The sequence below is a fragment of the Vigna umbellata genome, chromosome 9, assembly GCF_029865625.1.
Source record: "Vigna umbellata cultivar VRB3 chromosome 9, Vumbellata_1.0, whole genome shotgun sequence".
Taxonomy (NCBI): Eukaryota; Viridiplantae; Streptophyta; class Magnoliopsida; order Fabales; family Fabaceae; genus Vigna; species Vigna umbellata.
This window is the reverse complement of record NC_142173.1, coordinates 12437258-12452544: the sequence shown is the minus strand read 5'-3', so window position 1 is coordinate 12452544 and position 15287 is coordinate 12437258. Positions and strand designations below refer to the sequence as shown.

The 15287-nt window shown below is 36.4% G+C and overlaps 2 protein-coding genes across 2 annotated transcripts; both read left to right on the top strand.

Moving 5' to 3' along the window:
• The first annotated feature begins 322 nt into the window (after positions 1-322).
• Positions 323-3371, top strand: LOC148192575 (Pollen Ole e 1 allergen and extensin family protein). The gene is made up of 2 exons (XM_088098155.1): positions 323-576; positions 2801-3371. The coding sequence occupies exons 1-2, from the start codon at positions 432-434 to the stop codon at positions 3082-3084; spliced, it is 429 nt and encodes a 142-aa protein (XP_087954281.1). The 5' UTR covers positions 323-431; the 3' UTR covers positions 3085-3371.
• A 2013-nt stretch (positions 3372-5384) lies between these two features.
• Positions 5385-14367, top strand: LOC124822636 (tryptophan synthase beta chain 2, chloroplastic). Its single transcript, XM_088098153.1, has 5 exons — positions 5385-5693; positions 5805-6158; positions 12816-13258; positions 13346-13440; positions 13844-14367. Exons 1-5 carry the CDS (start codon positions 5535-5537, stop codon positions 14017-14019), a joined length of 1227 nt encoding a protein of 408 aa, XP_087954279.1. The 5' UTR covers positions 5385-5534; the 3' UTR covers positions 14020-14367.
• The last annotated feature ends 920 nt before the right edge of the window (positions 14368-15287 follow it).

Here is a 15287-nt window from a genome sequence, read left to right as displayed (position 1 = left end):
GCCTGTACTGCTATGCGCTGCCGTCTCAGTAGATTGTTGTGGAGCTCTTAAAGGTAAACGTTTGTCAAGAAAACAGGATGTCCAGGATCAACAGAGAAAAATGGGGTTTTGGAACTAGGGGCTAACCCGGCCCTAATTTAATCCCAACCCATTTTCTGGGGTTTTGGGGGCTAGGGGCTCTGGAAAAAGCCCCCTCAAAGGTGGGTCAAACAAAATGGGCCTCAGTGTAGAAAAGGCCAGGGTTGGCCTTGGGGCTTTGAAAAAATTTGACAGCTCTAACTCGGGCGTTGGACTTATTCATTCAGTATTTCAACTATTGTGTCGGTGGAAATATCAACGCAGTGTTCAAATTAAAAGAAAACTACCCGTAAACCCAAAGGCATTTCTCCGAGAAAGGTGTCATTTTTTTGCTGTTTCTCTCTATCTCAATCATGGAAAAACAGAAGACGGTGATGGGTTTGATTCTTTTGCTTTTTGTTTTGGGTGTGAGTGCTTGGACTGGTGAAATTCACGGAAGAGTTGTTTGTGATGTTTGTGGAGATTCTTCTCTTGGACCTGAAGATCATGTGGTTGAAGGTTTTCCTCACTCTCTCTCTCTCTTCAATATGCGTCTCGTTTCAATTTTTGTCGTTTTTATTGAGTTTCTGGAATGATGTATTCCTTTTTTGATGAAAATTGTTTGCTTTTTGCTGTTGTAAATAAGCCATATCACTCTCCACCGATTGTTTAACTGGGTTGAAATTTTGACTTGTGTGTGTTATCAGTGGTGTGGTTAGTTAGCGTTGTAACAGTTTAGCCCTTCAAATTGTTTGCTTGATTTTCTGGTTGTTTGACCCTGTGGAGTAAAATTGTCATACGGCAAAAGAATACCAAGCTTTTAAATTGCGGTAGCAGTTGCAGTTTTGTTGTGATCTTTGATTTTGTAGGAAATTTCAGATATATATAGTTACAATTGCAGTAGCGGCTGACCCAACAACCTTACAGTTGCAGTCAAAATTTTGGTTGCGGATACTGTATTGTGTAGTCACTGTTGGCCAGTTTGACATGGTGGCATATGAGATGGAACAAGGAAGATGTTTCTAGAAGTTGTTTATTCACATTTGAGGATGATGATTGATGAATTGTTTGTTTGTATATTTTTATTAATTAACAGAAGGACAATGAAATGGGCTTATTGGTTTGATCAAAGGATTTGCAGATATTCATAAGAATGCATTACCTGATAAACCTCTTGTGGGAGTGAAATTATTTTTCTTTTCTTCAATCCCAAGTAGAATTTGATACTTGGAATGTTTGTGTTCCTGATCCAGTCGGATATATTGATCTTTGAATGATGGTGTGACTAATTGAAAAAAGATGTTTCATAATAGTCTCTTCATCCTTCTCAATTTGCAGTTCCAATTTTTTTAAGTTTATTTGTATCAATGTCTGCTAATGTCTAATCATTTTGACGATTTCTAACTTTTCTTTCTTACCCTTTCATCTTTTTAAGATAACCGTTTCATGTATTGTATTAGTTGATTTATGTTTGTGGATATGTTGTATTGTGAATGATGATATGACTAAATGAAAAAAGATGTTCATTGAGTCTCTTCATCCTGCTCACTTTGCATTTCCATTTCTTGAAGTTTATTTTGTACTGTTACTGTCTAATCATTGTGATGATTTCTAATTTTTCTTTCTTACGCTTTTCTCTCTTTCAGAAAACTGTTTCATGTATTGTGTTAGTTGATTTATGCTTGTGGATATGTTTTATGTTCAAAGCTCCTTAACTGGATAATGATATATCATTGTTTATGTTGTGACCACCTCTCTTTATTAGGTTGCTATCAACGTGTCTCAAACTAAAGCTCAAAAAATCAATTGAACATCTCTTTGCCATACATTTTCTACGAGAACCATATTTTACTCCTTAACATTTTCGTTCACATCCTTGCAACACAAACAAGGAAGGACTAAAGTAGTTTCAAGTGTTATTTAAAAGATTTTGGTTAAGAGAGATAAAAGAGATGGTGGGTGTTCGACTAAATTCCTAGAGTCCTAGCTAGTGCCTCCATGACAGAATTAGTCTTGCTGTTCTGGGAGAAATTTGTATAGTAATGAAGACCAAACTCGTAGGAATAAACTCCTAGCTGTCTCTTAAACTCGTTCTCTCAAAGGGTTCAATACTTGTCGGGGTGAAAACCTGTCTATTGACTGATAGTTCTCATTTTCAAAAGTTTGATGATCCGAAATTCCTTAGTTTTATCCTGAAGATCCTTTTGTATGCCACTGATGTATAATGGCAGTTCGTCCAATAAACTTAACAACATTTGATGTTGGTTCTGTGCAACCTAATTAATGTTGTCTCTATAAGAAACAAGCCTTCTTTCTTATACTTCTGTATCTGGTTTTTTATGTAATCCCATTTTCAGATTTAACCATTTTGGTGATGATTCAAAGTTTCAACTTTCGTATCATTCCATTCTTTCGGGTGGTGGATTAATTTCGAAATTTAACAATCATACAAAAAACTCAAAAAAGGAGATTTCACTGGTCATCTTGCCATCCTCTACAATTACTTTGAAGCTGAAGTACATATATGCATATTCCTCCCATTACTTGGAATCTTACAGTTTCATGTTCTATTTCCCTTTATGGGTGTGTTCTTTTCACCATTTTGCTGGTGCAATTTAAAATCTTGCTGCTCACAAATCAGAATACAATTTCCACATATCAATTTGAACTTATTCTAACGTACTATCAGACTATTATCTCCTTTTCTTAACAAAAGGTAATTGACTTTAGTGCTCTAATGTAGGTGCTGAGGTTGCTGTTCTTTGCATCACCAGGTCTGGAGAAGTTCTAAACTATCAGGCATTCACAGATGCAAAGGGGATATACACAGTGGCCGAGACAATGCCGGAGAGTGATCGTTGGGACGCATGTCTAGCTCGACCAATCAGCAGTTTCCATGAACAGTGCACTCAACTTGGTGAGGGCAGCTTGGGAGTCAAATTCAGTTACAATCACCCATCAGGATATTCACACAATGTCAGGACCTTTGTGTATCGACCCACCAGTGTTCCAACTTACTGCATATGATATACATGGTCTTGCTCCGAATCTGTGAGTGCTTATGCTTTGGTTGAACTAGTTCAAAACTAATGAGCATATGAACATATTCTCTTTATACTATACATGTAGGTGAAGTGGTGTTCCAGGTATGTGTTTCTTTAGAAACTAGACATAGCAAGCTTGAGACGTTTGAGTAATTGTAAATGATAATGTTATAGAGAGCAAAGCAAAATCATAGTAAATGGCACTGTCATTGAACAGTGCAATGAATCTCATGGCTTAAATGCATGTTTATTCTTACGATTATACTTTAACTACCAAAGTTTCACAAAGTTGATATAACTGTGGTGTGTGTAAACATGATGAAAAGACAAGGGTTTGGATCCCTTCACTTTACGTATGAAGAAGATTTTGTTGAATGTGGTAAAATTCCTCTATTTGATATGAGAATTACTTTCATTACTTACATCTTGATAAAGAATGTTAAACTTCTAATATTTCACAGAATTCAAAAACAATTAATGTTACGACATCCAAGTTATGTTAATTATTACATCTGAGTTTCTTTATAACCATTTTAGAGGAGAAAAGTAAGAAATAAAAAAATATTTTTTTTTAAATTAAAATATAAGTGAAAAGTAAAAATATTAAGAAATAATAGGATAGTTTATGAAAAACAATATATACTCGTCTCTTGTATGGGTGTTTAAGAATAAATATTTCCAATTGAAATTTAAAATATAAATAAATAATTTCTGATGGATTACATATAACAAAATAGATGAAATGATTATATCAGTGAATTTAATAACAAAAAGTATATTCAATTTTTTTATATTAGTGAATTTAACTGTAAAATTATACTTCTATACACATTTATATATAAAAGAGAGATGGTAAGACTAGACTGATCTATTCCAACAAGCCAAATTGAAAATTCCGTCAGTCCCAACTTGATCTATTTTTTATATAAACTAAAAAAAAAATTGACTAAGGCTAAATTAAAGATAACTATGTTTTTTAAAAACATGCTTGTTTTTTAAATCAGTTACACAGATAAAACTAATTTCAATATTTAGTAATTTGATTCATATACTTTAATACATGTATGTATTTGAAAAGAATAACAGCTGGTTGAATAAAGTTTAAAACGTTTTAAAAAAGATTTGCTATGATTGTTAGGAAATTGTTTAGGAATTATTCTACTATTTGAAAGAATGACTTGAGCGAACATGTGAAAGATTATTGAACCTTGCATAAATGTAATAAACTAATCAATGTGACATTTGTTTTTTATTTTAGTTCATCTAACAGTGAATTACATTTAGTTCTTCTTTACAAAGTTCAAGTAATCAAATTTGATTATAAATATTCTTCATGACACTTATAACTTACAAGGAATACACAAGTCTGCTATTATTGAGTATCTCTTGCATATCCTCATCAAATATAAAAAACAATCAAATTATTACCTTAATCAATCCATTCAATCAAACATATTCCACAAATCAAACCCAATCCACCAACTTTTTCCATGTGTACAATCAAATTATTTTTTACAGTTTTTCTCACCTTTCATTTAGTTTTTCTTACATTTATTTAGTCATGTCTTAACAACTTTTGCCCGTTTAACTTAGCCTTTTTCAATAAATTTTTGGAAACATTAGTCCTTTTAAAATTCACGTTATAGTAAGAAAGTATTCTTATTTTTTTAAGAGTACGTAAGATAGTTGAAAAGAATTAAAACTAAAATATATTAATATTATTGACAATTTGAAAAAGAAAAAAAAAGCATTGAAATTCTCTTAAAAAGTTATTACCTTTAACTAAACTAGCCAATTTAGTTAACTTTTCTAACTAAGTGAATGTTATAAAATATTAAAAATAAAAGTTTAGTAAATATTGGAATACACCTGCTCGTCGCAAGCTTGGCTTATACAAGAAAATTCATTCAACAAAATTTAGTGTAAAGAAATCTTAAATACTATTATTCAAATTTAAAATTTGATATAAAAATATATTATATACTTTTAATACTATTTATATTTAAATTTTGGATAAATTCATATTTTTTAATATGTAAATTTACTATTATTTTATTTATTAATTTAATCTTTTATTAGTGGAAATATAAGTACATATGTGTATTGTTTTTTATTATGATAATAAAAAGATAAAAAATTAATATTATTATATTTTAAAAAATATCAGTTAAAAAGTAAATAACTTTTATAATTTTATTATAAGTAGTTAATGCAATTAAAAAACAATTATAAAATCTAAACAAATAAAATCATAAAATAATTTGTATTGTAAGAATAAAATCGTAACAAAATATTTACTATCCATTACAAAAGCAGTTACCCAAAAAAAATGTATATAGCTGTTACCAAAAACTTTGATATAGATCACAACTTTGCTTCTCAGTGGGCATTTCTTTTTTTCATTGGTTTCTCATTCCCATTTCAGTTCTCCAAATGGCGAACCAACACATCGGTTCGGTTCACTCTCAGCGACCCGACTCATTTGGCCGGTTCGGCCGGTTTGGTGGCAAGTACGTCCCTGAAACCCTCATTTCCGCCCTCGCTGAACTCGAATCCGCATTCAACTCCGTCGCTTCCGACGAACATTTTCAGGTTTTCTACTCTCTTTCTCATTCTCATATCAGTTACCAGGCCCCACTTCGATTTTCTCCGAACCTGCAAAAGGGTATCTCCCAAAACCGATAAAGTTTCTGTCTTTCGCAGAAGGAGCTCGCGGAGATTCTGCGAGACTACGTGGGTCGCGAGAGCCCCCTTTACTTCGCGGAGAGGCTCACGCGCCACTACGCGCGTGACGGCGAAGGGCCTGAGGTGTATCTGAAGAGGGAGGACCTGAACCACACAGGCGCACACAAGATCAATAATGCTGTTGCTCAGGCTTTGCTGGCGAAGAGGTTGGGGAAGAAAAGGGTCATTGCCGAGACTGGTGCAGGGCAGCATGGGGTGGCCACTGCTACTGTGTGTGCGAGGTTTGGGTTGGAGTGTGTGGTATATATGGGAGCAAGGGATATGGAGAGACAGGCTCTAAATGTGTTCAGAATGCAGCTTCTTGGTGCTGAGGTGTGTACGTTAATGGCTTCTTGGTTGTTCTTTGCTTGTTCTTGGTTTTTGTTTGGTGGGTGTTTCGGTAGGATTTAGAATCCTAATCCAAAACATTCAAAGTTGTATGTTTCGATGTCCAGTTGTGTTGTCTTCTCTCTTTTCCTTATCCTAGCCGCGGGGGAAGGTATCAGCAAAAGACACTCCGACGCTCAAGTCAGTGACTGTGTGTAATAATCTTGTAATCAAGATTTTGTTATCAGAACTCTAAGTCTCAGTTCAAGTTAAAGTCACCTGTACCCTTTGCTAAACAAATATTTATAAATTATAATGAGCTTATCGTTAGGTCTGACTTATTAACCACCAATGAATGACAATATTAATTGTCAATAAATGACAATTATTTTCATTAACTCTCCGACATTTAATACTATTGATTACCTTAACGGCTGATTTTACCGATCGGTTCATAGACCTGAGAGGTACCATCGGTCGGGCTGATTTTACTGATCGGTTCATTGACCTGAGAGGTATCATCGGTCGACTGACTCTTCTGCACCTTTACCGTTCGGTTGGCTATGAGCCCATAGTAACATAAGCCCCCAAGCCCTAGCAAAATTTTTGATATTGCTTTGGGTTTGTAAAGTTATATCGATCAGTAGATAATTTTACCTGAGTTTCAATTCATACTAGCATGCGTTCTTTATCGTCCGAGCGGGTTTCGCGTTAAGAATTCCTTTGAAGTGTTCCCAGACCAAGGCGAAAGTTCACGAAAGAGCTTGCTTTGCCACTTGATTTAGGTCTTAGGAGCTCTCTAGAAGCGTGCCCTAAGACCAAGGTGAGAGTTCACGAAAGAAATCTGCCTCACCCGCTCGGTTTAGGTCTTAGGAGCTCTCTAGAAGCGTGCCCTAAGACCAAGGTGAGAGTTCACGAAAGAAATCTGTCTCACCCGCTCGATTTAGGTCTTAGGAGCTCTCTAGAAGCGTGCCCTAAGACCAAGGTGAGAGTTCACGAAAGAAATCTGTCTCACCTGCTCGTTTTAGGTCTTAGGAGCTCTCTAGAAGCGTGTCCTAAGACCAATGTGAGAGTTCACGAAAGAAATCTGCCTCACCCGCTCAGTTTAGGTCTTAGGAGCTCTCTAGAAGTGTGCCCTAAGACCAAGGTGAGAGTTCACAAAAGAAATCTGCCTCACCTGCTCGGTTTAGGTCTTAGGAGCTCTCTAGAAGCGTGCCCTAAGACCAAGGTGAGAGCTCACGAAGAGATTGCCTCACCGAGTTGAAAAATGTTTGCTGCCAATCGGTTGCTCAAAGTTGGCCAAGTAGTTTGTATACAGTCCTGTCATCTGCATCGAAGAAAAAACAACACACAAATTTTGAACGGTGAGAAAAATATAGCTAATAAAATTAAGCTACAGAGTTGAGGCCAGTCGACCGAGCAAGTGAGACTGTTCGGTCTTCGATTGAATGTTTGTGCCACTGCCTTAGTGCCTTGTGACCTATAAGATAATATCAGAATATATGCAAGACCATTCGGTCTTTGTTAGACCGTTCAATCTTTGATTGGACATTTGAAGTATTCATGAGGATGTGTCATAGCTATAGGTGCCCTGCAAAATAAAATGATTATATTGTATGACATCACTCGGAAGATGTTACAGAAGAGATAAGGTGCTCGGTGCTCGGTTGAGAATCAACTTGGCTCTTTAGCTCTTGGTTCGTAGAAATTTATTTTGACATTAACTTGATTGGCTTTCACGTCAGATGACCAAGTAAGTAAAACCTGTTCGGTTTGAATTCTTTGATAGCTTATGCTTATTTTAGCCTGTCGGAAGTATTGAAGGGAAGGACGAGTGGTTTGTCCACCGGATCCTGTCAAACAAATGTAGCTAATCATAATAATTTAGGTTATGAATCCGGATGGCCGAGCAGGCGAGTTCGTTCAGGCTTCGATCTTGGGTTGAACGTTTGGAGGCCAAAAAATAAGGTGTGTCACAGATGAGTTGTACGTGTTTACTGCCTTGTAACCTCTTTAATATCCCGGAACTCAAAAGTGATTCCCAAGCTGATGCGTCGAAGTAATTCTAGCCGCCGTTGATGGCGCTCTTCTGGGAGTCGTTGGGCACCATGGGGAGGTCGGCGGTGGTGTACCAGAGCCCTCGAAGGCATAGTGGGCGTGTGTGGCACGGCGATGACGGAGCGATGGTGAGACAAGATCGCAGTGACTACGCGAGGGCGGTAGCCGCTCTAATTTGCAGTGCGGGTTTTCTTCTTCCAGAATTGAAATTTAGGGTTTCAGGTTTCTTACCAAATTTTTCCCGGCTGGTGCAGTTGTTGAGCCGTGGCAGAACTGTGTCCGCTGTGATGGATGGGTCCATCTCTCTCTTCTAGTCTTTCACGGTTTGGGATTGGTTTCGAGCTTTGTTGCAGGTCCGGGTTTCCCTAATTAGGATTAGGATTCCGGTTGAAAAGGTTAAGGTTTTGAACTGGGAAGAACTCTTTTAGGGTTCCGATGCTGGCGTTTTCTGTGTTCCGGGTTGTTGTCGGAGTTGCGCGAGTGGCGCCGCCTGAGATTGTGCAGCCTGCGAGAGGAGGCAGGGATTTGATGAGGTTGTTCCAAGGGTTGAATCAATCTTGAAGCCAATGATGGGGAGGTTCAAGGCCTCCGGTTGCGGAATAGGGTAAGGGGAGAATGTTGCTGATGAGGAACCGAATGGTACCGACGAGGGAGCGGAGCATTGCGAGGGTTTGCTTGTCTACCTCGACGTGGTCGGTGGTGATGGCGTAGACATCGGGGACGAAGTCCATGCACCACTCGTGCTCCTCCTCTTGCAGCTTGAACGAGATGTCACGAACTGCCACGAACAACGCTCATCTGGATGTGCTTCATGAGACAACCACCACCTCTTCTCACGAGGCCACTAGAGCGTGACCTTGCATTAGTTCAAAAGGTTCTGGTTGGTTCCTCCGAGGTCCACGGAGGGCACTGGGATGAGCAAGCGGCTGTTGATGCAGAGGCCACCGAAGTCGCCGGCTGCGTGGTCCCTACCGAAACTAGGGTAATCAAAGCATTCAATCGGATATTGAATTAAATTAAGTTACTCAATAAAGAATAAATTATTTAGGATAGGGAGACGTCGGAGCCCTCCTGCTGCAAGCGGATTCCTGGCATTGACGAAAGAGAGAAAGGAATTTGGAATCGCGCTCTGAGTCGTTTGTAATATGTATGCGTGTGAAGGAACTTCACTTGGAGAATTTCAATATCCCCAGCACATCAAATTTTCCCATCTTCGAATTGTGAGAATGGTAACCCGGTTGATGGAGCTCTCCATCTAAACGCCTTCATCGAGCTTTAGCAGCCATGACCGGATGGCAATGAATATATCGGAGGTGCCGTCGGCGTCAGCATTCCTCTCTCTGTTTCTGGACCCTTCCCCTTCATAACCTATCTATTCTTTCTCGGGACATCGCAACTGTCCCCAGGAACTAGACGGGCTTCCACCTGCTATATCTGAAAAGCAAAATTTAGTAGAACCTGGATTGCAGGATGCGAAATTGTTTTAGGTACAACGATGTGAAATCTCAGCTGAGCTTGAGTTTCTTAATCAACATAATCTTATCTTGGATATGTTGAATAAAGCATTCACGCCACATCAAATTATTGCATAAAGGCAACTTATTAAATATTGTAAGTTTCTATGATGTGATATGGCTATTTTCCCTTTTAAAGTAAAAACAAGTTTTTTGTTTTCTTTTCAAGTTCTAAAAAAATGAATATTTTTTAACAAAGTTTAACGGTTCTTTCCTAAATAAAGGAGTAAAAGAAAGAAGCAAGCCAAAATAATGTATTGTGACCTCCACTGGAAATTGACGTATTAGTCAAAATTGTTGACAACATTATGATATATCACATTTTTTAAAGATATATGTGATTGTCATATAACTAGAATAGGTGGTAAAATAATAAATAATTAATGAGAAAGTTTAGAATATTAGGGATTTCCCACTCATCTTTTACTAAACCTCAACGGGCGGCACAAATATGATGAGTCTTTTCGAATGTAGACTCATGACCAATGTCCATAATATTCCAAGCATGCGTCTGCTTTTTCGTGGCTTCATGGGGATGTCGTTCGGCTCTTCGTGGCTTCATGGGGATGCCGTTCGGCCCCACGGTGGGCGCCAAAATGTTTCGGCAGGATTTAGAACCCTAATCCAAAACATTCAAAGTTGTATGCTCCGATGTCCAGTTGTGTTGTCTTCTCTCTTTTCCTTGTCCTAGCCGCGGGGGAGGGTGCCTGTACCCTTTGCTTACCGTTAGGTCTGACTCATTAACCACCAATGAATGACAATATTAATTGTCAATAAATGACAATTATTTTCATTAACTCCCCGACAGTTAATACTATTGATTACCTTAACGGCTGATTTTACCGATCGGTCCATAGACCTGAGAGGTACCATCGGTCGGGCTGATTTTACCGATCGGTTCATTGACCTGAGAGGTATCATCGGTCGACTGACTCTTCTGCACCTTTACCGTTCGGTCGGCTATGAGCCCATAGTAACAGTGGGCAATTGGAATGTTTATGAGAAAAAGAGCGTATGTTGGTAACTTTGGTACCAGTATTTCCCTACGAGGTGGGGAACCAAGAGAAAAATGTTCACATTTGGAGGTGTTTATTTGTACTTTTGTTATCTGTTTCCACTTTTTAGTTACAAAACTGCCTCCTTATTTTTAACGTTTTCAAAGCTTTGTTTAGGAAACAAGGGAAACAAAAAATGAAAGTTATTTTAAGTGTTCCCTGCACAAATCTTTGAGAACAAGAATCCGATTGAAAACAAGGTGACAGTTTTGTGATTAAAAAAGTGAAAACAGGAAACCGAGTGGGGGTCTTGATTTCTGATGCAATTTGGTCCTAGTTTTGAGGTTTTTGTTCAAAGTTGTCCTACGTTTTAAAAAAGTTTAGCTAAGCCTCATATTTCATTAAAAAATGTTCAAAATGATCCTTTTGACTTACGGCGTTAAAAACATAACGGTACAGTTGTCTTCGTGGTCAAAACTGAATGACATGTAAAGTTTTTGCAATATGTGACACATATGATATATTTGAATGTGTAAATTTAAAAAAAAATATATATATATATATATATATATATATATATATATATATATATATATATATATATATATATATAATGACGTCACCTAAGTTTAATGAAATGAGTTAAATCAAATTATCCTTATCTAAGAATCCTATCGTCATTTTTGGGTTTAACAATCTAGTGAAACTGGTCTGGTGATCATTGTGGCATGATGATTCCTTGAAGGTGAAATTTGAAGAGCGTACATACGTGAGATAAGTGTTGCTAACCCTAGCCTACTTACTTGATGTTCTTGTTGGATTTGGGGGTTAGGGTTTGAGGTGGAAATAGAGGGTGGAGTGGAGGTGGAAAGTAAGGGTGGAGAGGAGGTGGATGGTGGAGTGGAGGTGGACAAAGATGGTGGAAACTAAGCCAGATATTTTTCATGTGTTTTTCGTTGATATCCATTTGGGACCAAAGTACACAGTTTTAAATTGAAAAGGGGACTGCATTGCACATTTTTTGACCAAAGGGGAAACTAAATTTAACATTACATATAAACACTAGAAAGTAAACATTGAGTTTCACCTTCACATTACATGAACACCTTCACCTGAACGTAAACATTGAGCTTCACCTTCACATTACATGAACATAAACATTGACCTAGACCTTAATGTAAACATTGACCCACCTACGAACATCAACCTAAACAGACCCACATTGTCACAATGTTCATCGCAATAACAACACACACAACTCCAACTAACAATTTTATCCTTTCTCTAACAATTTCACCATCTCTTTCGTCAATCTTTTCTTCATTACACCATTTGAAAAAGTTACAGTACATCCCTCTTGAAGATCCACCTTGTTATTCACCTAATAAGCCACCAAAATTGGTTCTAACTCAGCAATCTATGAACAAATAAATTCCAAATTAAGTGAGAAGAGTATTCATAAAACCTTGTAATGATGACATCCCCAAAATTGTCTGCCAGCATTCTGTGGAGTTTTGGCCCCTTTGCTTACAACAAAATCACCACATTTGCAACGAGGGATTATCCCACCTCCCCTTCAACCACCACCATGTGAGGAATGAGAAATTCTTTCCGACCATGTATTGGAACAAGAAGAACAACTTTGGGAAGAAGTCATTTCTATCTACCCACAACCACTATGCTCAAAAAAGGGAAGAAGTTGCACGAACCCTCACTAACCCTAACCCTTTTCTTTTACCTAATAACTTAAACTTTAAACATTTCCACCAAGTTAATTCACTTCACATTGTCACACAATCAATAAGTGCACAGGTTATCCAATTTTGACCACGGTGACAATTGCACCGTTATGTTTTAACGCCGTAAGCCAAAAGGACAATTTTGAACATTTTTTAAGGAAAAATGGGGCCTAATTGAACTTTTTTAAAATGTAGGACGACTTTGAACAAAAACCCCAAAACTCGGAACCAAATGATGTATTAAACCTACTAGTTAATACTACTTTTGTCAATTTTTAACATAAATTTGGTTTTTTATAGAGCAGCTACTAGTTTGTCAATGACTTTTCTCGTTAATTAGGTAATTTTGTGATGTAGGTTAGAGAAGTTCATTCAGGAACTGCTACACTGAAGGATGCTACATCAGAAGCTATAAGGGATTGGGTGACCAATGTGGAGACAACACATTATATTTTAGGTTCTGTTGCAGGGCCACATCCCTATCCAATGATGGTAAGAGAGTTTCAAGCGGTGATTGGTAAAGAAACAAGAAAGCAAGCATTGGAAAAGTGGGGTGGGAAGCCAGATATTCTGGTAGCATGTGTTGGCGGTGGTTCAAACGCTATGGGACTTTTCCATGAATTTATCGATGATGAAGATGTTAGACTGATTGGTGTGGAGGCTGCAGGGTTAGGCCTAGAAAGTGGTAAGCATGCAGCTACATTAACAAAAGGAGAAATTGGGGTTTTGCATGGAGCTATGAGCTATCTTTTGCAGGATGACGATGGGCAAATAATTGAGCCTCACTCTATCAGTGCAGGGTAATTCATCTGGTTAATATTTGTCTACTTTTTTCTTTTGTTTTATCCATGTTTTGTTCATTCGAGTTTTCCTTTTCCGTTGTATAGGTTGGACTACCCTGGAGTTGGACCAGAGCATAGTTTCTTGAAAGATGTAGGGCGTGCTGAATACTATAGTGTTACTGATGAAGAAGCACTGGAAGGTATATTTATTGCCTTGTTAAATGTATAGTGATATATCTTTGGCAGAAAATTAGTCACACTAAAATTTTGGTTTGTCATGGTTTTCTTTTCTTTGATTTTGTCATTTTCCACTCTTTACAAATCTTCAAATACACAGGATAAGGGTTTAACTAAAACAAATATGTTAATAGTGGCCATTGTTAATTTGTTATGTATCAATTCCTGGTGAACTATTCTTTTCATTATGCCATAACAAAATTCTTAATTTATTGTTTCCCTTGTTCGTCAGATCTGCTATATAGAGCCAGTAGAGCTATTAGCATATAGTTATTATCTTATATTTTCCAAGATCAGAAGCTGAAGTTGCTTTAATCCTTGTATCTTGTTTCTGTGTCTCATGTTGGGGTGTTCTGTAATCTGCAGCCTTTAAGAGATTATCTCGGCTGGAAGGTATTATTCCAGCTTTGGAGACATCTCATGCTCTTGCATATTTAGAGAAACTCTGCCCTACCCTTCCAAATGGAACTAAGGTTGTGGTTAACTGCAGTGGCAGAGGGGATAAGGATGTTCAAACTGCTCTGAAGTACTTCAATGTTTGAAAGTAGGGATCATGTTCCGCTGGACTGCTGCATTGCTATGACATGATTGAGTCTCCTGCATAGCTCAACAACTTCTTGAGTGGATTTCTTTCTTGTTGAGATTGTTCTGAAGGATTTGAGATCAATTTCTTGTGAAGGAACTGATTTGTGAAAACAATTTATCTGGGGATATTTCACTGTGAAAGTAGCCAACATGTGATTTAGAAATTTTGAAAATGTTACAAGGAACTAAGGGATGTTGTTGTTGTATATTTGTTACAAAAGAAAAAAGGAAGAAAAATGAGTTCCAGTCATGTAGAAAAAATATACATGATAGATGAATATAGATGTTGTTCAGTTTTGCCGAAATGAAGCATCTACCTGTGCCTTCTTCAGATTTGTTGTGGTCCATGTTAGATATGACAATGTCTAATTGGTATCTAGAAACTAATTTGAAGGTTAATTTCTTATTTATTTAATAAATGAAATCACGCTTATCTGTGTCACAGAGAAATAGCTCTGTAAAGTGGAATGGAAGCAGTGAAAACAACCATTCATTTTTTTTAAACAAGGTTGGTCTCAGGTAATGGAAATATGACTTAAGACAAACAGCCGTAATTTGATTTTTGGAAAACTAAATACTAACCGCTTTTTCGTTTTTTCTTTAATCTAAAAAGAATTTATTTAAATAATTCATAAAAAGTGTTCTTTTTTTTTTGTTTTCAGCTTTTAAATAATGTATTACATTAAAATTAATTTAATTTATAAAATAAATTGTTATTATTAATAATGTTTGACATAAAAAAATAATAAAAATAAAATAAAAGGACAAATATTATATTACATTATAGTTATTTGTGATAAAAATTTAAAATGAACATTTAAAATATTTTAAAAAATCAGTAGAAAGTGTAAAATTGTTACAAATTTACTATAAATATAAATTTAAAATGATACTAGAAAAATTTACTCAATTATCCATGTTTATTATGCTAACAGTGTTCAAAAATTGGGTTTTTAGTCACTTAATATTATTAATTTACCTTACTCATATTTTGTAATCACGTGTTTGCAGAGAATTAATTTATCCTTTTATTATATAAAATATTTATTCAAACTTAATTATAAATTTAAATATATTTATTATTTTTTAATTAATCTTTAAATTTTAAAAAAATAAATATATTATTAATATAAAAAAATACACACAAAAAAGTTGTTTAAAACTAGTTTAAAGGATTTCAAATGTTGTTAGTTATAGTTTAACTATTTATTAAATAAATAAGAAT

Coding starts and splice junctions, on each gene's coding strand:
- LOC148192575 (XM_088098155.1), top strand. CDS start 432: ATGGAAAAACAGAAGACGGTGATGGGTTTGATTCTTTTGCTTTTTGTT. Junction 577..2,800: donor TGAAGATCATGTGGTTGAAG/GTTTTCCTCACT, acceptor GCTCTAATGTAG/GTGCTGAGGTTGCTGTTCTT.
- LOC124822636 (XM_088098153.1), top strand. CDS start 5,535: ATGGCGAACCAACACATCGGTTCGGTTCACTCTCAGCGACCCGACTCA. Junction 6,159..12,815: donor TGCAGCTTCTTGGTGCTGAG/GTGTGTACGTTA, acceptor TTTGTGATGTAG/GTTAGAGAAGTTCATTCAGG. Junction 13,259..13,345: donor CCTCACTCTATCAGTGCAGG/GTAATTCATCTG, acceptor TCCGTTGTATAG/GTTGGACTACCCTGGAGTTG.